This window comes from Protopterus annectens, chromosome 5.part0 (genome assembly GCF_019279795.1).
Source record: "Protopterus annectens isolate FY-2018-M chromosome 5.part0, PAN1.0, whole genome shotgun sequence".
Taxonomy (NCBI): domain Eukaryota; kingdom Metazoa; phylum Chordata; order Ceratodontiformes; family Protopteridae; genus Protopterus; species Protopterus annectens.
Genome location: NC_056735.1, coordinates 483,916,052 through 483,942,021, shown reverse-complemented (window position 1 = coordinate 483,942,021; position 25,970 = coordinate 483,916,052). Strand labels below are relative to the sequence as shown.

Genomic DNA, 25,970 nt, shown 5'->3' with positions numbered 1-25,970 from the left:
GGCCATCCCCTCAGAGACGCTCTAGTCCAAGATTGGCCTCGGGGACTTCTCTATGCCTTTCCACCCTTTCCTCTAATCCCACAAGTAATTCAGAAAGCAACCGCCTTGAGAGCCAAGTTGATTCTCATTGCCCCTTATTGGCCTTGACAGATATGGTTTCTGTTCCTACATCATTATCTTTTGGTACAGCCTTGGCATCTGGACCCAGCTCCAGATCTGTTGACCCATCAGTCGGGGCAGCTGCACCAATCCCTACATTCTGTCAACCTCACTGCTTGGTTGCTCCACTTCCGTCCTTAGCCAGGCTTCCTATGATTTCTAATCCCGTCCGGGATATCATAGTAGCTTCCCTTAAATCTTCCACCAGAAGGATTTACACTAGTAAATGGAAACGTTTCTCCTTCTGGGCAAAGGCAAGGAATATAGATCCCTTTACTGCCCCAATTCATTCGGTCTTAGACTTCCTAGCCAAAATTTTTTCATTCAGGGTCTGCTGTCACTACAGTAAAGGTTCAGTTGGCAGCCATATCAAATTTTCATACAGGCTTATCGGACCACAACATCATGTCCAATAAGCTTTGCAAAGCCTTCCTTAAAGGTGTATATTTACTTAAGCCTCCAATCAAAGACCCTCCACCTCAGTGGGATCTTAATTTAGTCTTAACATCCTTGATTCTCCCCCCCTTTGAACCTGCGGTCTCCTGTTCATTGAAATTTCATTCCTGGAAGACACTCTTCCTAGTCGCCATTACTTCTGCTAGGAGAGTATCAGAGCTTCACGCCCTCTGCATTCGTCCTCCCTACTTAATCTTCCATAAAGACAGAGTTTCTCTAAGGACTAATCCATCCTTCTTACCCAAGGTGGCTTCGCAGACAAATTTAAATCAATCAATTGATCTCCCAGTTTTTTTCCCAAACTATACTAATAGAGCAGAGCAAAAGCTACATTATCTAGATGTTCACCGCCAGCTCCGATACTATTTGGATAGAACCAAACAAATAAGGAAGTCTGATCAACTGTTTTTATCGTACGCAGAAAATAAGAAAGGCCTTCCTGTTTCCAAGGTAACCCTATCTAGGTGTCTATCTTCTGTGATTACATCTATTTATCAACTCAGAGGCAGGGAATTAACTTCTAAGCCAAAAGCCCATTCAATTAGAGCACTAGCTACATCTACAGCTTTTCAAGCTAGACTACCAATAGACACTATCTGTGCGGCAGCCACATGGGCCTCTCCTCATACCATTGTTTCGCATTACAAATTGGACATGGCCTCCAGGGACAGAGCAACATTTGGTTCCACCATTCTTAAGAGTCTGTTCCAATGAGCCACCCAGGATGAAGGTGCTAGGGATGCGGTCCCATCCAGCAACAATGAAGGTGAGATTGACAACTTAACACTGAGAAGTTATGTACCTGCCATAACGTTCCATGTTAGTTGTCTTCTCTCGCCTTCTTTCTTGCATCCCACCCACCATCCCCCTAGCCTGGACAGACCGAGAAGATCTACCCTTCCTTGAAGGGTATGTTTATTCCCTTGTTCACCATCTAGGTGTCCTAGGATATATATAATGTAGATAATTATCTTTGGGGGGGTTTTATCCCTCTTCCTCCTCCTTCCAGTTGGAGGATTTTGTTTTATTGGCCTATGCTAGGTTTTTCAGCTTCCAAACGAGATTTGGGGAGTTATCACCTAGCATCATCGGATATAGGGTTGCCTCGAGCCGGTAAAATAAGCTCTCGAGCTTTAGTAAGTGGCCGAGTCGGAGCCGAGGATCGGCTCCGAACCCATCCAGCAAGAAAGAAGGCGAGAGAAGACAACTAACATGGAACGATATGGTAGGTACATAACTTCTCATTTTTTAGTATATATATTGTTTCCTCTGACAGAGTGCCGTGATGGTGCAGCGGTTAGCGTTGTCGCCTCACAGCAAGAGGTTCTCCGGTTTGATTCTCGGCTGGTGCGCCTTCTGTGTGGAGTCTGCATGTCCTCCCCACGTTCGAGTGCCGTTTAAAGACTTGCAGGTAGGTGCGTGCATGAATGGGTGTGCCGTCTTTGAAGGTTGGGCGTCGGGCTGGCACCTCGGCACTGTAAAAATCTACTGCCAATAATTAGCGGACTGGAGTTTTGCTGTGGTGACCCCTAACTGGGAAAAGCCAAAAGACATTTTATTGTTTCCTCAGACAGAATTGATAGCAGCACTTTTTACTTCAGACTGAAATGTTTTTTCAAAAGTTGCATATGATCGGTTCCTAGTCATAATCTGAACTGTATTTAAACCTAATTATGAATGGCAACATCTCTTTATTGCTTCTGTATATTTCATAAAAATGTTAATGTCAAGATAACAGTCAGTCATGTATTGTACACTACATGAACCCATGGCTCTGGGTTAAGGAGATAGGCAAATTTCAAATACGTGCATGTCTGTTTGAATAATTAAAGTATATATTTTTTCTTGTAGCATTTAAAGTATCAGTGCTATCACATTTTCTAAAAAATAAGTTTTTATTTATTTCTAGTTTTGTAGAAACACATTGATATCAATATGATATATATATATATATATATATATGTATATATATATATATATATATATATATATATATATACATATACATATACACTGAGTTTATTAGGCAGAAATCAAATTATCACATGTATAAATTTGGTCTGAACTGAATAGGGCAAAAAAGACCAGAGAGCATCAAAATAGCTATGTAGGCCTACTAATGGTACCTAGCAAAATATGACCACATATCTGAAACTTTCTAACAAATTTTTCAGAAAAAAATCTGATATAATTCTCAGCTATACAGTGTACTTAGTTGGTTATTCCAGACATAAAGGCATGTAACTTTATCATCATGTAATGTGTGTCACTTTGTAATAGTCTAAATTATGGGAAGGGGTAAAACAAGGATAACTCCAGTGACAGAAAACATCTTATTCTAAGAAAAAACGTTGATTTTTTTTTTTTCTCAGTAGAGATGTATACTAGGTATATTGTTTTCCCTAGTATGAATGGAAGTCATACACCAACCTGTAATGGAAAACTAGTATAATACAACGTGCTAGACTATGACTGACACATGTCTGTAAGACCATGCATTCTGTACCTATGCATAAAAGGACATATGCCAGTCCCATTTTGAGAATTCTTAGTAAAACTTTCAAGAAATTATACATAAATACTCAGATACAAAACAGAATAATGTTCTGACCATAAGAGTTTAAATGCAGCTTAGTACTTAGTTTGACCACACTGCATTTCTGCCATCAATACAGGGGCTTTTATTTTAACTTGTTTCTAGTGGTAGAAAAGTTCCATTTCCTATGGAAATGTATGATTTTTATTTATGATGCAATGTCAAATGAAAACGTATATCTGAGATTTCCTGCCACTGAAGAGGGCTCCTCTTATGGATTTTTGAAGAACGATTTTCAGCTGGTATATCATCACTGTTGACCAGCTAAGTTAATTTCAGTAAAAGCCTTCCACATTCATTTTTTTTCCCTGAGTAAAACAGTACTTTTGTGAAAGAACTGTTAATTTTTGCTAGGTTTTACTGTTTTTGAGACTGTCATGAGACATTCTTGTCAGTTGAAGTATACTGTTTTAATTTAATGTACTGTTTTAAGTGTAAACATTTGTTTTTAACAAGTTTACTGTACATTTTATTAATATAAATTATTTTGGGGGGTATGGGGCAAGTGTGTTTTGTGCTTGTCACTGTATACTTTTTGAGAAGACACTACCTTTTTGCTACTTGCCCTTTACCAACCATTTACTACCTGAGTGGTATTTATACTACTGGGGAAGTTTGGCCAGAACAGGGAGGAACTTCCGCTACCATTTTCAATAGGTACAGTGGAGTCTTTTACATCCACCTGAGCTACCACTAACTCAAGCATATAGGACCTACATTTAACATCTATATACATCTAAAATAATGCCAGCTGAATACAAATTTATTATGGACATGTACTATAATCCTTAATCCGAATGGAAATGCAGTAAAATGCAACATGTCAGACTGTCACTGTGAAATGATTGTGCGTGCCTACATAAAATGTGGTATCTGAATCAGTTAGTGGCCCAGCTGATATGACAGTGCCATCTGATGATCTCTGTTCAGTTTGAAGATAAATTTCCTGGAGAGTACTTTTGCAGCCCACAGCCCTCAAGTCACTGATCCAAGGCTTCTACTTAAATCCCTATGTTTACTGTCATGCCTGGTAGATCATGGAATGTTCCACCAAGCCTATTGCCCTTGCTTGGAGTTTGGACTAAAAATCCATTCTTAGATGCCTATTGCTGAAATGGACTTTGTTGTTTCAGAAGGGACATATGGTGTACTTACTATTTTAGTCAGGAAGAACGTCCAGGGTCAGGTCACTGGGGCTGGGAGTTCCATCCACATTGCTTGGCTGACAAGCAGCAACTTCTCTTAAGAGGTGTTGGAAGTATAGTGTGTGAACAACCAGTTCTATGCAGTTGCCTGGTCCCAGGCAACAGACAGGTCTCTACCCATCAACCCTCCCTTCCGTGCTGCTTTCTAGAAATGGGTCTCTTGGCTCAGGGGGTCCTACAGGTTCTTTAAAACTTGTAGCCAAGCACAGCACAACCCATGTTTACCAAAAAAGTGAATCTTCCCTCTGCAGGGATTATACCTCTTCAGGGAGTGAGGGAGAAGAATTGGACTGCTCCTCCCAAATGTCTTCTCCTGTCTGGTATGATACAGAAACTGATGCCACAGTGCCAGACTATGGATGCATACAAGAAATCTCCTTTAGAAACATTCTTTTTTTGGATAAAATACATCTTCAAATTGGGAGCCAAAGAGACATCAGACAACCAAAAATAGATACTTTGAGTTACTGGATCTGGATGCCACTAATCTTGTTTTGAGATCTTTTGAGGATGCATTATTAATAGTTTCTGGGGAAATGATCAGCCATCCTCTGTATCTAAGAAACCTGATAATTTCTACAGTGTCCAGTAGTCCACAATTTCCTTAACAAAACCCTATGGCAGATCTAGCAGTGGTGAATATGGATCATGAAAAGAAGTCTGAACTGGTGCTTGTTCCCAATATGCATTGCAGTGATGACGAAAACAGAGTGCTGGACCAAGATGGGAAGAAAATTTACATAGCTGTCACTCTAGCCTTCAGAGATAGTAATTGTCCGGAACATATAATACATTTGTAACCAGTGCCAAACACTCCTCCCAGCACTGCATATCACTCCAACATCTAAACTGGCTAGAACTTCCTCAACATCTAACATACCTGCAACTAACCACAACTCATAAGCTAATCTATAAGCCTTCTAGCTGTTCTGCCCTCTCCTCTCTGTTCACCATGTCTCACCCAAATAGACCTCTGCAGTCAGTCAATCAGATGCTGCCTTATGTAGCAAAACCTAATCTTTCCACTGGTCAAATGTGTTACCCATATGCTATAGCAAAACTATAGAATGCTCTCCCTCCTTCAGTGAGATCCACTAGCAACCCTGAATTCTTTAAGACTTTGCTGAAACAGCACCTGTTCTTCCCTTGGCTATGTACATGTGCCAGGACTGGCTAAAAAAAACCCAATATTCCTAGCCTTCCTACTTTTCCTCCCCATCTCACTTATGGCTCAGACTCCTCATATATATATTCTGCTTCCAACTTACTAAGTCCAACATGTGCCACCCAGTCACATATAATCTACATCACTTGCTTACCATATCTTCTATTCATTCCTGATGCCTGCATAGCAATAGCTCTAACGCCATACCTTACTTTCAGAATCTTTAATCTGCTGCTCTCCATCTTTCCCTCTCTGTTGCAAAACTGTAATAGTGTATTATTAACACATTCACTGTTATCCCATGTCATCAATTGTATTCTTGTTTGGCTTGCATACTTAATACTAGTTATATTGATGTTAGATTTTATCTATTTTATTGTATTGCCTATTCTGTAATATGTTCTGTACCATCGCTGCTTGATTTTATATTTTGATTCTGTAGCTTTATCATGTTTGTTTTTGGAGCTTTTCTCCCCAGGCCTCTGCTGAAAACAGGCTCATCCTGGCCCAGTAGATCTCCCAGTAAGCAAATGAAAATAAATAAATAAATCTAAGTTGGAAATTGCTGTACTGAACCAGAAGAGAAGAATAAGGAGGTGTTTGATGGAGATCTGAGTTCAAAACTACTGAACCTCACTCATCCAGAGAGTCATCCAGGTGGTTATATTCTTGATAAAATGTGAGTATGATGCTGTGAATGCAGCATTCATTGTGGCTGCTACAGGGTCTGTGATGCAAAGAAATGCCTAACTGAGGCCACATCCCCTGCCAGGGGATGTCAGTGTGCTATTCCTTAAGGCTCCCTTGGCTAAGGAATTGCTGTTGCAGAAGCCAACTGATGCAGTTCAGAAATGAATAAATGGTGAGACTGTGTAGCCAGTTAAGCAGCTTTTTCTCTTTGCTTTGCCATAATAGGAATTGCCTTAGTCTAGATGCTACTACTGCAGGCAAGGAAGAGGTATATAGAACAAGGCTAAGAAGGGCCAGTATGAAAATATATGGCAGGGAGACTAGAAGGTAGAGCCCAAGGGCCTCCAGGTCCCTGTATCCCATAAGGAACAGCCATGACTACTTGAAACTCTCCCACCTCCCTTCCAAAGAGTCCCCAACCCAGCCTCCAGCCTTCCCATCACAAAGATAGTAGTAAGGGTAACTCAGTGATTTGAAATTAGGAACGTATCACAAAAGACAAATGGTTGCTTTAGATAAAATCACAGATTTACAATCTACACTTCCAAATAAAACCAAAATGTCTGACATTCCAGTAACAGAAAGGGACCTAATGCATATGGTCTTTGTATACTACAAGAACTTCTACAACTAAAGGTAATAGAGCCTGTACCAAAACATGACCAAAATAAAGGCTTCTAGCTTGTACTCAAGACTCTTTCTAGTGCCAAGAAGGCCCATACTGGACTTGTCAAGGCTAAATACCTATGAAAAGTTTCAAAATTCAAAATGCTGACACTGTATCCCTCTTACTACTCATTTTCCCTTGAGACCTGAAGGTGACCCTCGATCTGGATCTCAAGGATGCCTGTCTTTACAAACCAATACACAGAAACCATAAGTTCTTTCTGGGGTTTGAGGAAAGAGGACCCTGCTATTAGTTTGTTGCATTACCCTTTGGACTGGCTCCTGCACCTCTGGATTTTTACAAAGCCCCTGGCCCCAGTAAGTGCTTATTGCAAAACCAAGAGCATTCTGTTATATCCATACTTGTACAGTGTCTCATTCAGACACCATGCCAGGACGAGGAAAAGTGGATTTAGCAATTCACTGTGGACTGCATTCAAATTCTGAGTTTTTTCCCTCAGCATCCCACAGTTAAATCACAACTTCTCAAAGAAAGTGGCATTCCTTGGATCCTTAATGGATTTCAGCAACCAGAGGGCCTGTCTTCCCCTAGACACAGTAGAATCTTTGGTTCAGTACTTCCAGAAAATGACTATACATGCAATTGTTACAGCCAAAATGAGTTCCAGAGGGCACTGAGATTCATGACTTCTGGAATTCTGATAGACTCTCTAGACATACTAGACAGAAGAAAATTCTAGTGGCACCTAAGAGGTACCTTGAGCCAACATTCACAGTCCTTAGAGGAGAAGATGTGTATGCTATCCTCTGTCTGCAGAGCGCTAGAATTGTTGTCCAGCCAGGTCAGACTGAACCAGGGGGATGCCCTTCAGATATGAATCTGACAACCGCACAACAATCACAGCTGCTTTAGACCTTGCTTGTGAGCACTTTGAGGAGACTGTAAAGTGAATGGGATATGGAATGTAACTTCAGAAGAAACACATAAATATAAAGTTGACAGTAACTCCCAGTTCAAAAGTAGTCAAAGCTTCTCCCATCTTTATATTTTATTTTGTGCTTTGTTATGTGGATGTTTCTGTCACCAGTTTTCTTGAAGAGATCACTTGTCTTTTCAGTTCTCTTATCTTCTCCTGTTTCTTTGCACTGCCTATTTAAATGTGCTTCCCTATCTCTTCTCACTGTTCACTGGGATTCTGCATTCAGTTAATATATTTTTCTTTACCTCCTTTGCATTTTGCTCTTTTCTTTTCATCTGTTACATTTGAAACCTCCACAAACAACTATTTTGCCTTCTTAATATTCTTTCTTTTTGGAATATTTTTTGTTGCTACTTCCTAGATGATATCCTGAACTTTTACCACAGTTCTTTGGGTACTCTACCCACCTGATCCAGTCCCATAAATCTGTCCTTCACCTCCGCTATGTACTCATATGGAATAATGTTATGCTCATACCTAGGTAGTCTGGAGGATTTTTCTATTTTTTTTTATAATTTGGTTTTTAAACTCTGTAACGAAAAGTAGATGTTCCAAACTACAATCAACTCCAGCTGTTGTTTGCTCTGTCTATAACTCTTCCATCTCTGATTGCAAAATATAGTCAGTCTGATTCAATCAGACTATATACTTTGCAATCAGAGATGGAATAGCTATATTAGATTGCAGTCTTTGTAGGCTTTATGTATACAGTATATTATATGTATATGTATGTATATGTTTAAGTAAGTGTGTGTGTGTGTGTGTGTGTGTGTGTGTGTGTGTGTGTGTGTGTGTGTGTGTGTGCGTGTGCGTGTGCATGTGTCTGAAGGGTCAGTAGACATGGACAATGGTGACTGGATCTACTTCACTTCCCACCACTAAATTTAATATTTTAAAACAGAAACCTTAAAAATCTTATGGCCACAAGGAGTATGGTCTTTCAATTCCCATGACTAGTACTACAAAGATTAAAGTATAAACAATTGAAATAACTATAAATCACAATACAAGTTCCTAAGTGCAGTCTGGTCACAGTAGCATGCAAGACGCATACACTATTGCCCTGGTTAAGGGTCTACACCATGCACATCCCTGAACACCCAACTGAGCAAAGTCATTTACCTAGCCCTTTTGACCCTTTTCTTACCCTTATGTCTATGCTTTGTCTTCTAATGCCCACTTGCCCACAGAAACTGTACTTTAAATAAACTCTTACACACACGCACGTACACACACACACACTCGGTCACATTAATTTTCAGGGAAAGCTGATAATATTTTTCATCTCTGCAGTCTACCATCTTGTTTCATGGTAGTAAACTGCCACCATCCCAGATTATCAGGCTGGAAACCTCCAAGTTACTTTTGTTACTGTTTCACTATTGTTAATATGCTAAATAATTATAAACACAAACAGTTATTTGATACAGAGCAGTGTGGCCAGTTAGTGGTAGATGGCAACAGTTTGTCACTAATTAGTAATAAATACCCTGTTAGCAGCTAATACAGGTATGAGTAACTTAATGTTTGGGATAGGTTATATCCCACAGAATGTTAAGCAATGAGGACGTTAAGCAAACAGCATATTCTTTACATTGTGCTTCTCTTAACATCTTACTGCTAAATGTCCGACCACATGTACGTCCACTTAGTACAATATGGAATTAAATGCGGTTAGACTTTGTGCAGATGGATGCTGAGTGGTGCACACCTGTATAATGGATCAGCTATCAACATTATAAAAGTGAATAAATAAAAATGCTTTAGTTAGGAAAGGATGAATTAAGCAGTTCAGTTAATAGTTAGAGAGATACAGAACTGCACAGCAAAATATGAATCATTTTGAATAAATAGATTACTAGAAAGCAAAACATTTGTCTATACATACATTTTAATCTACTTGTTCTTACCTAAAAGAGTTACTGACCTAACCTAAATTGGCTGAATTTCTAGGCAGAGTGACACAAGTGTTAAAACAACTCACAAGTCAGCATCTGCAGGGTAGTTCAGTTCAATATGTTTCTTATTTGGTTTATGACTTCTAATATAGACCATAGATCCAGCTGAGCAAATTGTTAAATTTGCAAACCAATGATGTTCTTCGTCTCCCATTGCTGCAGTCCTGACATAAGGGTATTCCGCTGCCCACCATCGGCCCGAATACCAAAGGGCTAGAACCGGCGTCGGTCATCGGCGCTCGAGACTGACATCAGTACGTGCCAGTACAAATGCGCATGACCGACGCCATAACCTCAGTCTTTCTTGCCGCATGGTCCCTAAGCAGAAGCAGCATTTGCAAGTGCCGTTCGGTGTTCTGGAATTGTCGGTTTTCGAGTTTCAGACCAGAGACCAAGTTGGGCTAAGTACCCCTTTGGGGACATTTTTGTCTTTTTCTTGCCTCAGTATTGACGGATGTCAGAAAAAGTTAATAACTGTATTTCTTGTGGGAAACAGATTCCTCATAGGGATTACCATTCACTCTGCATTCCTTGTTTAGGGCCTGAGCACGACGTTGTTGGGTGTCGCTTTTGTGCTACTTTTAACAAACGTACTATTAAACGTCGGTTAGACTGTGCTAGGCTAGTGTTTGGTAAACGTTGTAATTATAACATGCCGTCAGATTCTCCGACGACTGGTTCTTCTAAGAAACGCAAAGAAAAGTCTTTGCGGTCCAAACAGGATGAGGCGGCCACTCCGGACGCCGGTTCTGTAGTACCACTGGCTACTTCAGCGGCTCCTTCTGAAAGTTTACCTGAGTCTCAAGGGGAGCCTTTGTTACTGCAGGAAGTGGCTTCTCCTGTGTTAGGCCAGGCTGAGGGTGCTTCTCTGATGTCAGTGGTTCCCTCCCCTCATAGGGTAGTTAGGCCTCCTCCTTCTCATAGCAAAGCCCATTCTAAGTCTAAGTCTACCCCTGTTGGTGCATGTCCCCAGGGTCCAGCTCCTAGGAAGCACATGTTAAAGATGGCTGAAGATTTGATTACTTTAATTAGGGGTTCTATGCCCCCTGAAGAGGCCCAGGGTAGAGCCAGAGTTGGAGGGTTTGGTTCAGTCTTCCAATGAGTCAGATTCCTCTGTAGAAGAACTTCAGGATTTCCCTCCCTATTCTGATTCGGAGGCTGAGGACTCTACTCCCTCTGCGTCCCCTCCAGAAGATTTTTCTTTCTCTGAGACTTTGCATTCCATGAGGGAACATTTCAAATGTGAGGGCCAGGATTATTCTGATTCCCGTAAAGACTGAGAGAATTCTTGTTTTTGCCTCAGCATAGGCCCTTGGCTATTCCCCCTGTACTGGATGTTGTTCAGGATGTGTTTTCTGAGGCTGCCCTTAACCCAGATTCTCTGCCTCCTGCCCCGGTTAAACCAGACAGATACTACAGGGTTCCGGAAGCTCACAAGTACTTATATAAGAGTCCTAGGGCTGATCCAGAAACTATTACTCAAGGCCCCAAAGGGGTTAGGGCTTCTGTGGTTAAGAATCCAGTTCCTCTGGACAAGGATGCTAGGGCCCTGGATAGGTGGGGTAAAAAACTGTATACCTCTTCTACTTTGGCTATGAGAGCTTTAAATTGTCAGTTTCATATGCTTTGGTATCAAAATTATTTGCTGGGCCAATTGAAATGTAAAGTAGATGCTTTAGCTGAAGGTATTGAATGTAAGGAGCTTCAGGATTTAGTGCATGCTTCAGACCAAGTTGGTAAGCATTCTTTGCAGTGTGGTTTTGATGCTTTACAAGCTTCTTCCAGGGTGGCTGCTACTAGTTCAGTCATTCGTAGGCATGCTTGGCTTAAAGATCAGACCTTGTCAGAGCATGTTAAGGCTCGAATTATGGATGCTCCTCTACAATCTGATGTTCTTTTTGGTCCTTCAGTAGAGTCAGTTTTGAAAAAAATGGAGGAAAAAGCTAAGTCTATGCAGACAGTTAAGGATTTTTTACAGGTTCAGCCCCTAAGTTCAGTAGGAATTGGCCTGCTAAGGGTTGGTCTTTCCCTCTTGGATTATCAGTCTAGGGGCAGGTCAAGGCGAGGTAGGGTAGGGCTTCCTCTCAGGGCCCTGTTACTTCTAGGTCTTTGAGTTCTTCTACCCCTTCTGCTGGGGAGGGCAGGGGTCAGTCCTTTCGGAAACAGACCCAATGACCCGTGTCTTCAGCTGCCAGACTCTGCCTTGCTGGCAGCCCCTCTGGGAGGAAAACTGAGATTTTTCAAAAGGAATTGGCATTTGGTTACCCAAGACAAATGGGTATTGGACATAATAAATCGAGGCTACAAATTTTATTTTCACACATTCCCTCCTTTCAAAGGTATGCCGGATGTGCCTCGTCAGCAAATACTGGTAGCGCCGACTTCAACTTCTTCTCTGCTTCAGTTGGAAGCAATACAGGAAGTACCTTCTGCAGAAAGAGGCACGGGTTTTATTCCCGTCTTTTCTTAGTGCCAAAGAAAGGAAATACTTGGAGACCAATTCTGGACTTGTCCATTCTAAATACCTTTCTGGAAATTCCAAAATTCAAGATGTTAACACTGCAACAGCTGTTACCTATGCTGGGCAAAGATCACTGGATGGTGACTCTGGATCTCAAAGAGGCCTATCTTCACATTCCTATCAGGCCCAGTTGCAGGAAATTCCTGAGGTTTCGAATGGGAATTTGCATTATCAGTTCTCTGCATTGCCCTTTGGCTTGTCTACTGCCCAGGGTATTCACGAAAGTCCTGGCTCCAGTAATAGCTTTTCTCAGGCTAGCAGGAATTCAAATTTATCCTTATCTGGACGACTGTTTGATTCTGGCTCAAGGCAAGCATGAACTTCTTCAACATCTGCAGTATGTAATGACAGTTTTCAGATGCCTAGGGTATTCTGTGAACGAAATAAAGTCCAGTCTAGTACCCTCACAAGAGATGTGTTTTCTGGGTGTGAAACTGAATACAGCTGCTCAGATGGCATTTCTTACCCCGGACAAACATAGGAATCTTCACCTATACTTCCAACAGCTATCAGTAATGTCTAGGCTGACTGCAAGGACAGTCCTTCAAGCCTTGGGGTTCATGGCATCTTGCATTCTAGTACTTCCCAATGCCAAACTGCATATGAGGAAGCTACAATGGTATCTCAAGAACTTTTGGACTCAACACTGCCACGATTTGGACACTGTCATTCGGATCCTACCTTGCATTGTGTGGTGGGCTCAGGAATGTCACCTAAACAAGGGGCTCTCTGTGACCCAACCAGAGGCAAGTCAGATATTAACGACAGACGCCTCGGAGTCAGCCTGGGGAGCTAATTTCAGAGGAAAATGGATTCAAGACCTTTGGGCCCCAGAGCTACTTCACTTGCATATCAACATGAAAGAGATGCTGGCAGTTCAATTTGCCTTGGAGGGATTCAAAAGCCTACTTCAACCAGGACTGGTGTTGATTCGAACAGACAACACGACGGTCATGTGGTACATCAACAAGCAAGGGAACTCATTCTTACCCTCTTTGCAGACAAGCAATGCTGTTGTGGGAAACTGCTTTGAATCTGCACATCACTCTTCGAGCACAGTTTCTGCCAGGAGCACAAAATTCTTTAGCAGATGTTCTGAGCAGACAGATTGTGGATCCTCACGAATGGAAATTGGACCCTCAGGTATTTCTTCAGTTGACAATGGCTTGGGGAACTCCGGACATAGATCTGTTTGCTTCTCCTCTGAATTTCCAACTGCCACTGTTTTGCACAAGGCTATTTCATCCGAAAGCCTGGAAAATAGATGCACTATCCTTCAGTTGGAGCAACCTTCACGTGTATGCTTTTCCTCCTTTGCCTCTTCTTCCACAGGTGCTGTTGAAAGTCAGGAGGGACAAGCCTTGCATGATCCTTATAGCACCGGATTGGCCTCGTCAGCATTGGTACCCTCTGTTGAGGAGCTTGATTCATGTACCACCTTGGCCATTGCCACAGATTCCTCATTTATTGTCTCAGGAGAACAATCATTTTCTCAATGTCAGGGTGCACTCCCTGCGCCTGACAGCCTGGCGCATTCTGTTTTAGAGAAGGAGGACCTTCAGCTCCCTCAACAAGTTTTGGATGTTATTTTGGAAGCCAGGCATCCTAGTACGCGAAAAGTTTATGCTGGTAAATGGAAGAGATTTTTTCTTTGGAGTTCAGCTAAAGGCTTTGATGTCGAATTGCCTAATTTGAGTTGTACATTGCAATATTTGACTGTTTTATTGGACAAGGGTTTGTCCTTCTCTTCTGTAAAAGTGCATGCTGCAGCTATTTCTGCTCACTATGATTGTGACCCTCCTTTATTTTCACATCCATTGGTTAAACAGTTTCTTAGAGGGGCAAAGAATATCAGACCCCACGGAGAGCTCCTACTCCTACCTGGGATCTTAATTTTGTTTTGGAAAAGCTGACTCTGCCTCCTTTTGAACCTGCAGCTACAGCTGAATTGCAGTTCTTGTCTTGGAAGACTGCTTTTTTGTTGGCTGTTACTTCTGCTAGAAGGGTATCTGAATTACAGGCCCTCATGGCAGTGGAACCTTTTCTGATTTTTCACAATGACAGGGTTTCCTTACGTACTAATCCTACTTTTCTGCCTAAAGTGATTTCTAATGTGGCATTGAACCAGTGTATACATTTGCCTACTTTTTATGCTAACCCCCAAAATGACGGGGAAAAAGTTTTGCATTCTTTGGATGTACATAGGCAGTTGAGGTATTATTTGAGCAGAACCAAAGAGTTCAGGAGTTCTCAACAATTATTTGTTTCTTTTGCTTTGACTTCACGAGGGAAAGCTGTCTCGAAACAAACTATTTCCAAGTGGATTAGCCATTGTATTGCTTTTTGTTACTCTCATCATGGTGAGGATGTTCCAGTTGGGATCAGGCCTCATTCTACTAGGGCTACGGCCACTTCTACTGCTTTTTTGGGGGGGGTAGCTACTAAAGACATTCTAGAAGCAGCTACTTGGAGTTCTGTACATACCTTTACAACGCATTATCATTTACCTCTTTATTCTAGGTCGCGGGCTGGGTTTGCCACTGCAATCTTACAGGGCATGTCAGCAGCTCCTACTGCTATTTAGTTGACCAGCCTCCCTTTTTTCCGTTGCTCTGGGATTCTACCCTTATGTCAGGACTGCAGCAATGGGAGACGAAGAACATAGTACAGTTTTGTACCTACCATAAATGTAGATGTTCGAGGATCTCCATTGCTGCAGTCCAATTTTCCCTCCCTCCTTCCCCCTTTTTCTTTTTAGGTTGAGGTTTGGGTGGTGTTTTTTTTTGCATTCTGACGTCTGAGGCAAGAAAGACTGAGGTTATGGCGTCGGTCATGCGCATTTGTACTGGCACGTACTGATGTCAGTCTCGAGCGCCGATGACCGACGCCGGTTCTAGCCCTTTGGTATTCGGGCCGATGGTGGGCAGCGGAATACCCTTATGTCAGGACTGCAGCAATGGAGATCCTCGAACATCTACATTTATGGTAGGTACAAAACTGTACTTTTTTGGTCTTGGTTGTCTGTCTCCTTAAAGAATCTTCTAATGGCACTTTTGCAACTTTTGGCATAACATTACATTTTTGCATCCTATGTATAATTGCTTTAATTCCTAATTAGAGGGAAATTGCAGCTTCAGTTACTAACTTTGTCTTCATTTCATAACAAAACGTCACAACACAGCTTTTCATGCAACTGACAAATGCACATTTTGCAGAATAAGTCATATATTTTAGCTTGTTACAGGTCTTTCAAGGCTTAAGTGCAACTGTCATATTTTGTGAAAAAAAGTGCATGCCCCTTTGCTGCAGTTGTGTGACCTCACAGTTAAAATGTACTGAAATCTTAATAGTTTGTTTCATGTTATTAGGCTGCTAATGGTTAACCTTCAGATATCATCTTTACCACTTGAACCTTGTGTGTGTGTGTGTGTGTGTGTGTAAAATATACATAGATGTGTTCATACATCGAAACACACAGTTGCACACATAGACACACATGCATATATATATATATGTATATATATATATATATATATATATATATATATGTATATATATATATGTATATATATATATATATATATATATATATATATATATATAAAATGTGCTTGTGTATTTTTATGTGCATGTTTGAAATGCATGGAAAATGTCTCAATTCATTATTTTGACGCAGAGCAGTTCTGCTTGTGTTCAGCTGACAAATTTGCATTTTGCATTTATAGTTTCTACTATATGGAGCTTAAGTCACTACATTCAATGACTTTTGCTTTATTAGTAGATAATGTCAGTTTATATCATATCATTCATATACTGTCTGTTACTTTCTTGTTATTTATCAAGTTCAGCTGGTTATTTGGGTGTGCAGTATATTTTTTGTCTGCTCCTGGTCTCCATTGGAAAACTAGCCTATCCACTGCATCCAGTGGGTTAACATGCATAAACATATATATCTTTATCTTTGTCTCTAGCTATATATATATATATATATATACATATATATATATATATACATATATATATATATATATGTGTGTGTGTGTGTGTATGTGTATATGTGTATGTATATATATATATATATATATATATATATATATATATATATATATGTATATGTAAATATCTCTTTCGAGGTGGTGCAGCAGTAGCGTTGTTGCCTCAGAGCAAGAGGTTCTCCCGTTCGATTCTCGGCTGGAGTGCGGGGAGTGTCTTCTGTGTGGAGTCTGCATGTCTTCCCCGCCGTTGGGTGGGCGTTCGAAAGACATGTGTAAATGGGCGTGCCTTCATTGAAGGTTGAACGTCGAGCTGGCACCTCGGCGTTCATCAGAATCTACTGCCAATCATTAGTGGACCGGAGTTCCGCTGTGGCGACCCCTAACCGGGAAAAGCTGAAAAGACAAACAACAATATATATATATATATATATATATATATATATATATGTATATATGTATATATATATATATATATATATAAAGTACTTCAAACTAAGAAAGGAACCATCACACAATCCAACTGATATTTAGCGATTTTATTCCTGTATTAGTGGACAGAACTTCTCAGAATATGAAACTTATAAAGTGGAAATTATATATAAAGGCTGCAATGTAAGGCAAACCATCCCCCATGCAATAACAACTTGGTCACTAACAAGTACATGTTGATGTGCTGATGTGGTAAAGCAATTAAGAGTTAGGATAAACTCACTTACAACTATAAAGGAGTCATATCAAAATGCCTACAGTAGTGAACAATAAAAAGAGTTAGGGTAAACATACTAAAGACTGTGGAGGAATCTAATATTAATATGCCTATAACAAAATAGTGACAAATCCACAATTACAGTTAAAATAGAGAAATCATGTTACATAATCTATGTTATGCTATTATGCTACATACTAGCCAGTGACTGAAAATATCCTAAAGGTCTGAAAATTGATAAAAACCTATGGAATCCATGTACAAAATATTAAAAAGTTAGTCAATTACATGTGCATGCAGCAACTGGCCACTGACCATCAAATATTCGAAAGGATTGTAAATTGTTAAACCTGTGGATTCCATATCTAAAATATTAAAACGTTAATCTACTACATGTATAAGCAACAATCCAGTCGAAAATCCAGAAAAATAATATTGTGGAAATCATATAAAGGTCCTTTATACTCCCCCCAAAAAATTGATATCTGTCTACCAAAAAATAGCAGTAAAAATACAAGGGAAAAGTAATAGAAAACATAAAAAGTGTGTAATAATATAAAGTAAAAGCATTATTGAGAAACCCAAAAGACGATAATTAAAAACAGAGATGAAGCTCTACTAACAAGAGCCGACTACACCTAATCGGCACATTGTAAAAGGCCAAGTAAAACCAAAAGCTATATACTAAACAAAAATAATGAAAATGGAATAAAATGTAAAAACATAAAAATATGAATACTAAAACATAATGACATTCGATTAAATGTACCAATGTAGAGCAGACTTTATGTTAAAGGCTGTCGTTAATGCCTGGTGGAACACCAGCATTAAGAAACAATTGCCATTTCAGTTCTTTTACTTGTAATAAAGTGTCACAGTCCCCAAAAATGGATCTAAGAAGTCTAGTACCAGAAACTTAAATCCTGTAAAGTCTGGGCAACTCATACTGTGCTTATCCAATGCATTTGTGGAGACTTTATGGCAAATAGCCATGTTGTGCTCTTTAATTCTGTCAGCAAGGCGTCTACGTTTTTCTACTGTACAATCTATTTTATCTGTAAGTGTGGATTTATCACTACTTTGTTATAGGCATTACTATAGGCATATTAATAATAGATTTCTCTACAGTCTTTAGTGTGTTTACCCTAACTCTTTTTATTGTTCACTACTGCAGGCATTTTGATATATGACTCCTTTACAGTTTTGGTGGTGGTGCTGCGGTAGCGTTGTTGCCTCACAGTAAGACGCTGTCCGGTTCGATTCTCAGCTAGAGCATCTTCTGTGTGGAGACATGCGTGAATGAGCGTACCTTCGTTGAAGGTTGTGCACCAGGGCTGGTAACTCATCACGTAAAAATCAACTACCAATCATTAGCGGACCGGAGTTCCGCTGTGGCCACCCCTAACCGGGAAAAGCCGAAAGACACAACAACTCCTTTACAGTTTTAAGTGTATTTATCTTATCTCTTTTAATTGCTTTACCATATCAACATGTACTTGTTAGTGACTTAAGTTGTCATTGCATAGGGAATGGTTTGACTTGCATTGCAGCCTTTATATATGATTTCCACTTTACAGCTTTCATATTCTGAAGACGTTCTGTCCAGTAATAAAGGAACAAAAGTGCTAAATATCATTTGGATTGTGTGATGGTTTCTTTCTTAGTTTGAAGTATTTTTTTATTTTAATAACTTTCTTCATTTTTTTAGTTGTTTATATATATATATATATATATATATATATATATATATATATATAAATCTGTGTGTGCGTGCGTGTGTGTGTGTGTGTGTGTGTGCGTGCGTGTGCGTGTGTGTGTGTGTGTACATATAGACACATATAAAGATAAGGGCCTTGGTTACAAGTGCTGCTTTTCAGGTGTATCCTCTTGCTTCTTTAGATTTGCAAATATCCATATGTAGCGATGGGAAATAAGCTCAGTTGCATCACTTCTAGTTACATTAACCAGTAAACTCATTGTCAACCAGCTTAAGTGCTAAAATATTGTTTTGTATGGTTTTTATAGCACTTCCATTTTAGCTTCTAAACTTAAAATGCTTTTTTTATACAGGTAAAGACCAACGTTTTGCGGAGTTGGCACTTACTGGCACTGGGTTTCCTGTTCAGCTGACTTTTTCTACAGGACTGAATTACAGTTTCAGTGAGTGTTTGCCAGGGGAACACACTGTGACTCCATGCATTTTAAAAAATGAAAACCAGGTGCTACCTGTTACCTTCAGTTTTTGTAAGACTGCTCATTTCAATATCTCCCCTTCAAAAGGAAAAATTGAACCTGGATTCTCACAGGTAATGTATATCGCTATTGTATTCGTACATAACAGTGGACCAATTTTGACATCAGTTATCTCTCATCTGTTCATGTACAACTTCTACAAGTGTTATGTATTAAAACATTTCTAATGTAAAGTTCAGAGACTTATTTTGTATCTTTCTACCCACCAATTTATAACTTCTGGGTTACTTGCAACATAAGGGTATGGTGTTTTTAAGGGGATAGTCCATCCACTCATAATTCTTAGGCATTCGCTAACTCTACCCTGAAAATCCTCTAACCAGCTGCCTCTGTATTATCACTCAACATCACTGCTGAGTGTGAGTACTGAACCAGCATGCAGAAAGGGAAATGTCAGTTCTTTTAACAGTCTTAAAAGATGTGTATATTGTTTGTCATTATCCCCATCATTAACCTGCTGCTAAAGAGGCAAACATTGTCTGGAAATTTTCTTCTTTTTGTGGCTGGAGGAAGGAAGAATCAAGAACTTGTAAGTTATTCCATGACAAAGCTGATGATGAAACATGAAGTCTGGATAACACTGACAGCAACAGTCCGTAAAAGAGTTAAGTAATAATAGTAATCTTTTCCACTAAAACACACCATGAAAAGCACAACATATACTTATCCCATCCTCTAAAAGTAATGTAACAGAAGTTTTCAACAGAAAAACAGAATACATCTTTAACAACTTTTTTCATAAAACTAAAAAGTAGGACATGCGACAGTCCAATAAACAACAGTTTTCTAGCTTAAATTACTTTCATAGAACAAGTAAAGTTTCTGTTATGAAACAAAAAATGTTATTTATTTATTTATTTTTTTTACCTGAAGGAATCTTATGTTAGCTAGCCATCCATTCTCAAAAGCCCACAAGTGGGTGCTCTTTGCTGTCAGGAAAACTCTGAAGGGCTTGGACCATGAAGTGTTGATTTTCTGCAGCTCTTTTTAAGCTGTCAGTGGTCTGGGCACCTGAAAGGTGCCTTTCAGTTCTGGAAATTGGCTGGCTGTTATTGCCTATGGAGTATATAACCCATATACTGTAGTTATAGGTTACTGCAGCAGTGATCATTCAAACATATACTGTTATGGCAAATTTGCTTACAGCTGTACTTTCCTTGTTTTCAGCATGTTTTAATGAATGCAATTGAAAAATGCTGTCACTGCAGCTAACTGCATAAATTTCAGGGGAAAAAATCCCAGCTTTCAAGATTGTAGGGAAATAAGAAATAAACAGAAAATTCAGTCACCAAAACTTTGCAAATTTTCCTTAATGAAATAAGCTGTACTCACAGTTATTCAAGTCTTCTCACCTTCCAAATAAGAAAACAATTCACAGCTTCCTTCTATAGCATAATAGTTCCTCATTAACATCCGGGTAAATATCGTCCAAACAAGGCTGTCCTTTCAGCCTTCACATGTATCAGGCATAAGCAGGCCCCATGTCCAGCCACAGGATAATCCTCCAAGCATTCACTGTGAGCTCAAGCTTCCATCAGAGAGATCCTCTTAAGACTCTCCATGTCATGAATTTGTCTTCTTCTAGTGCTTCTGCTCCTCCTGATATATTTCATGTGTTATCTTCATTGCTGCTATCGGCCATCAGCAATATAATCTGCATAAAAGAGGCCATGGATGAGGGAAAGACCAAGGCCATGGATGAGGGTGACAGTGCACACCTTGACCTGGCCAAGGCATTTGTCACAGTACCCCACCCTGGTATTATAGATAAACTCACAAAGTTGGGCATAAACCTCTACATCATCAGAAGGATAGCTAATTGACTCACTGATAGGACACATGTTATTAGAGTGGGGGAATCCACATCCAGTAAAACACCAGTCACCAGTGGAGAATCACAGGGCTCAAGTGTTGGACCCCCCTTCTGTTTGGGATATACCTTTCAGATGTCAAAGCAAATGTAGATGGCCTTTGGCTGATCAAGTTTGTTGATGACTGCAAGCTGGGGGCAATCATTGACTCCAAAAATGATGTTGATATCCTACAGAAAAGACTGATGCAGACTAATGATTAGTGCCAAAGCCATGACCTCAAACTAAATTCAAAGAAATGCATAAAAAATACCCTTTGGGAAATCAAATACCCCTGCAAATTACAACATTGATAGCACCCTCCCTCCCCAAGAGTGGACCCAGTGGTGACAGATCTGGGTACTCAGATAGATAGTAAACTGAACTTTGACCACCTTGCATCCACAGTGGTGAGGAAATCCTTCTATGTGGCTCAGCTTATAAGTAAGGGCAGAATATCCAGATCTAAGGATGTCATAGTACAGCTGTACTCAGCCCTCATCAGATTAATAATCAAGTACAGTGCACCCTTTGGCATGTACCTTGCCAGGCACCTGCAACATTTGGTGTGTCCTCAGAGGTTTCTCACCAGAAAAATACAGGGTATAACCAACATGTCATATACTGACTGATTAAAAGACCTATCAAAATATTCAGTTTCCTACCGATTGCCGAGGGGTGATCTATGCCTGGCCTACAAGGCAGTCTTTGAACCCAGCCCTGATAGAAACAATGCATATTCGCAAAACTAGCTTCACAAGGGTTACCAGCTCCAAGGATGTAAACCTGATCTTTGACATGAATAAATCATGCTGAAGAGACAGATATGTGTCCCAGAGATTGCCCCTCTGGATTAGGCTTGCTTTTCACGTGAAGCCGTGTCCTTCCCTGACCATCTTCTTGTACAGTCTGGACCAGTGGATGGGAAATTGTAAATTCACTCCTGGGGTGGCACCCATGTCCCTTATGGATAGAGGCAGTCATTAAAATTGTCAAAGCCATGCTTGCTGACCCTTGTTATCTTTTCTCTAGGGATAAAAAATTGGATAAAGTCTGGCTAAATCAGCCTAGGCTTGTAAGCGATCTTGAGCTGTTAGCTTAATAATCTCATATAAACCTATAAAATGTGATCTGTGTTTTGGTTTATCCTGCTGATGCTTGAAATTTAGCTTCCTGTCCGAGTAAATATGTTTTTTTGGGGGAAATCCTTCTCTAGAAAACAGTACTGTCAGATTTTTTGCTATTCATTTTACATTTATTGTCTGAGAGGTCACTACCTTTTAAAACCTAGTTTAAAAATAATTGATTACCAGTATTTACTGGTGATCTTTACTTGGCTTTACAAGTAGGCCTACTATGTCCATTTCTATGCATGTTAAAGGGACTTTTATTTTAGGCATGGATCTCCAAGGGTTTCTAAATCCTGTGTCAGGAACTGTTCATTGACATTCTCTACAGCCTAGCTAGAAGCATTGTGTTTCCTTCATAACCTCAGGACAGTAAAATCTAAGTAGAATTTTAAACTTTCTTATTCATCCGCAAATGATCACTCAGACATGACTGTGTGCTAACCGTATTATAAGGGGTCTAAAAGGAATTGGTACTAATCAATATTTCAATGTATGCTCCGTTCTTTTTGTTACCCTCTACAGTAAGTTCTTAATTTAAAGTATGGATATGTAGTGGAACTATTCTGTTTGGTTGTTTTCTAATCTACTCTTGCTGTAGTCTCCATATCACTGTTTAGGGTGTCATCTTCCCACTAAGACTTTTTAAAACAGTAGGGCTTATCTGTGAGGTCAGAAAGCACATTGTTATTTTCATCATACCCTAAACTGAAGTGGAAGGTTAAGCTTTTCCCACATGAAGACAGGTGCAGCTTTCTCTCCATCTAATTCCTCCTCTAGAAAGGTAACTTTTAAAGCTTTCATTTGTTGGAGTTATTAGTGGATGTTCATAATTGTCACCACTGCAGTAGCTTTTAGGCTAAATGGGTTGTATCCTGCCAAAAAATAACAAACCAGCTTCACAAACCTTTGGCTCCCTCCCACTCCTTCACTCTGAATGATGATTGGACACTCCACTGAAAGACAATCAGTGTTAAAGGAAAACTCCGCCTTAGAACTCAAAAAACATATTTTTTCATTGTATCTTTGTTTGTCAGCTATTTTAATGCCTCAAAATCACTCCAAGTGCTTCTTTTACAATTTTAATGTTTGTTTGTTTGTGTCTTTCGGCTTTTCCCGGTTAGGGGTTGCCACAGCAGAACTCCGGTCTGCTAATGATTGTCAGTAGAGTTTTTCGTGCTGGCTTGACAGGCCTAACACACAACCTTCAATGAAGGAACGCCCGTTCACGCATGTCGCAAAACAGAAGATGCTCTAACTGAGAATCGAACGGGCAACATCTAACTGTGAGGCTACAACGCTACCGCAGCACCACCACCACCACAGTTTCTCTCAAAATGGTGGATGATGGGGGCCTGCCTTGGTAATGTGATCTTGCTTTCATTCCTTCTTCCCAGAATACATTTCAAGTCCTCTTTACATGACTCATGCTAGACATAAGGAAGTTAAGCTGTTTTATCATGCCATTAAGCTTGAATGGCAGGACTGTGAAGCACTGTCATCTAAACACACTTTCTGTAACAAAGCTGCTTCTATGTTTACCTGACTGAGCCTCATTTATGTGTCTGTCAGAGCTTGTTCTGTGCTACAAATATCTGTTAGCTACTTGCAAAAGAAAGTAGATAAAAACAGGTTTTTGTAAGAGTCTTTTGTAGTCCTAATAGGTTTGACAAACCCTCCCCCACACACTCATGCAGAGGTGTGAAAACTCTCACTGCAGTAAATGGTCCTTGCTGTATGTTTACAAGTGACAAGTAGTAGGACTCTAAACTTAGTGTGTCTGCTACTCCAATGCCTTCAGTGGGAGGATTTTTCTCTCTCATGAATGATGAATACTTAAAATGTGCTTTACTAGTTCCTCAATTATTTCTGTCATGTTCACCCTCCTTTTTTCTATTTTCTATTTTCTATTTATTTATACTTTGGTAACCAGGAACGTGAACTGTTCCCAGGATCCTTTTCAGAAAAAATACTGACATAAAAACAATGTGTGGCAGTCACCAAGTAAATCATCGAGCAACATTTACTAGAATGTACACATTTGTAATACTTAACTACACTATGTTGTTTATTATAAATAATTTGTGTGTGTTTCTGTATATGGTTATGTGTGTAAAGTACAGGTGCACAAAAGCATATGAGTGTGTGTGTGTGTGTGTGTGTGTGTGTGTGTGTGTGTGTGTGTGTGTGCGCATTTGAACACAGTTTAGTACTTCTGATTTCCTTTTCTTGGTGTTTTTAATGCAAGGGCATATGGTAAATGTATGCTAAAGTAAATTCATCAGTATATTATGGTTGCATGACTCAAAGTCAGTGGGAATATCTTACAATGGCTCTGCATGTACCAGATATACACCCCCTCTGGAATGATGTCACAAAAAAGCATAAAATACCTTTTTATGAACAGTATCAGTGCACCTTGTTGATAGGGTTGCCACCTGACACTCTTTCTGCAGTTCTGGCGTGTGTGTGTGTGTGTGTGGGGGGGGGGGGGGGGCTTGAAAATGGTAAATGATTTGATGTTTTTGTAAATGCTTTGGGTTGGGAAGTGTTTTAACTAGGCAGAAATGTTAGTGCATGTTTTGCTGCTACTGTACACTTCATTACACCTTACCTGACATTTTTTCTGTCATGCGATTTATTATATAGAAGTGTTTCTGACATGATTTTGGGGTACAGCTTATACATGTATTGTGAAAGGGGGGTTTGTAGGGAAGTTTGTGTGTGTATGAGAGTGCTGCTTTTGAAAACTTTTTTGGTAACTTGCCTTCAAACAGACTTGCTCTAGGAATGCTTACTGGCTTTGAGATCTCTTTCTTGGCTGCAGTTTGGATACTTACTAGTCCAGCTGGCAGTTTTCCCACTGTACCTCAAAAGAAAAAAACAACATTATCAAGAGCCCTTGCTGATACAGTGAGCTCAGTCAATTCTTCAGCTGATGGTAGGTGAACCTGTAGTCTTACTAGTTGTTCCTCAGACCATTGACTTCCTTCTTTGGCTTTCTGTTATGTAGTCATTTCATCCCCAATGAACTGCGGGTCAACCATGTCCTCTTCAGCTGTTCCAGTGTCTGGTCTGAGCATAGGAGAACTATCTTCTTTGGGTCAGGGAGACACTGCAGGAGATGCTTTTGGGGAAATTGGCAGTCATTAGCTAAGGGGTTACCTGAAAAGATAAAACCAGAAGGTTAATCATTGTTCTTCTAAAGACATGGTGTCTGTTAGAAAATATGATTTTCTTATCTTAGCTTGGCCCTTATTACAAGTTGTTAATACTGGTGTCCAGAAATCCTTACCCAATGGCAAAATCAGTAAAGAAATGTCTGAAGAAAATTTGTCAAAGGATTTTGACATGGATAGAGACAGGATGTCTTTTCCAGCAGATTCCCAAGGCCATATCTCTGATGCTGAGAAAGCCTCGTCCTCACCACCCCCTTGGAGGAATTTTTTTTCTCAGTTTGTTTCCAGGATGAATGAGGTGTTTGTGGGAACAAGTGGAGGTTCCCCCTGAATTGAGGAGATATTATTATATATTACAAGTGGATATATCTCATTCTACTCTTTAATACTGCCTGTAATAATCTTGATTCAACCTTCAGTTTCCAAAAAAGCCAGATAAACAGTACAAAGTACCTCAAGCTAACAAATTTGTGATGTTCATCATTCACACTGCTGCAGTAGCC

General features: G+C 39.9%; 1 protein-coding gene across 1 annotated transcript in view; it reads left to right on the top strand.

Moving 5' to 3' along the window:
* Positions 1 to 25,970, top strand: part of CFAP47 (cilia and flagella associated protein 47) — a 7,413,452-nt gene that overhangs the window by 804,604 nt on the left and 6,582,878 nt on the right. The window contains exon 7 of the mRNA XM_044071840.1: positions 19,129 to 19,364. Within this exon, the coding sequence (XP_043927775.1) occupies positions 19,129 to 19,364 (236 nt within the window). The remainder of the gene's footprint in view (positions 1 to 19,128; positions 19,365 to 25,970) is intronic.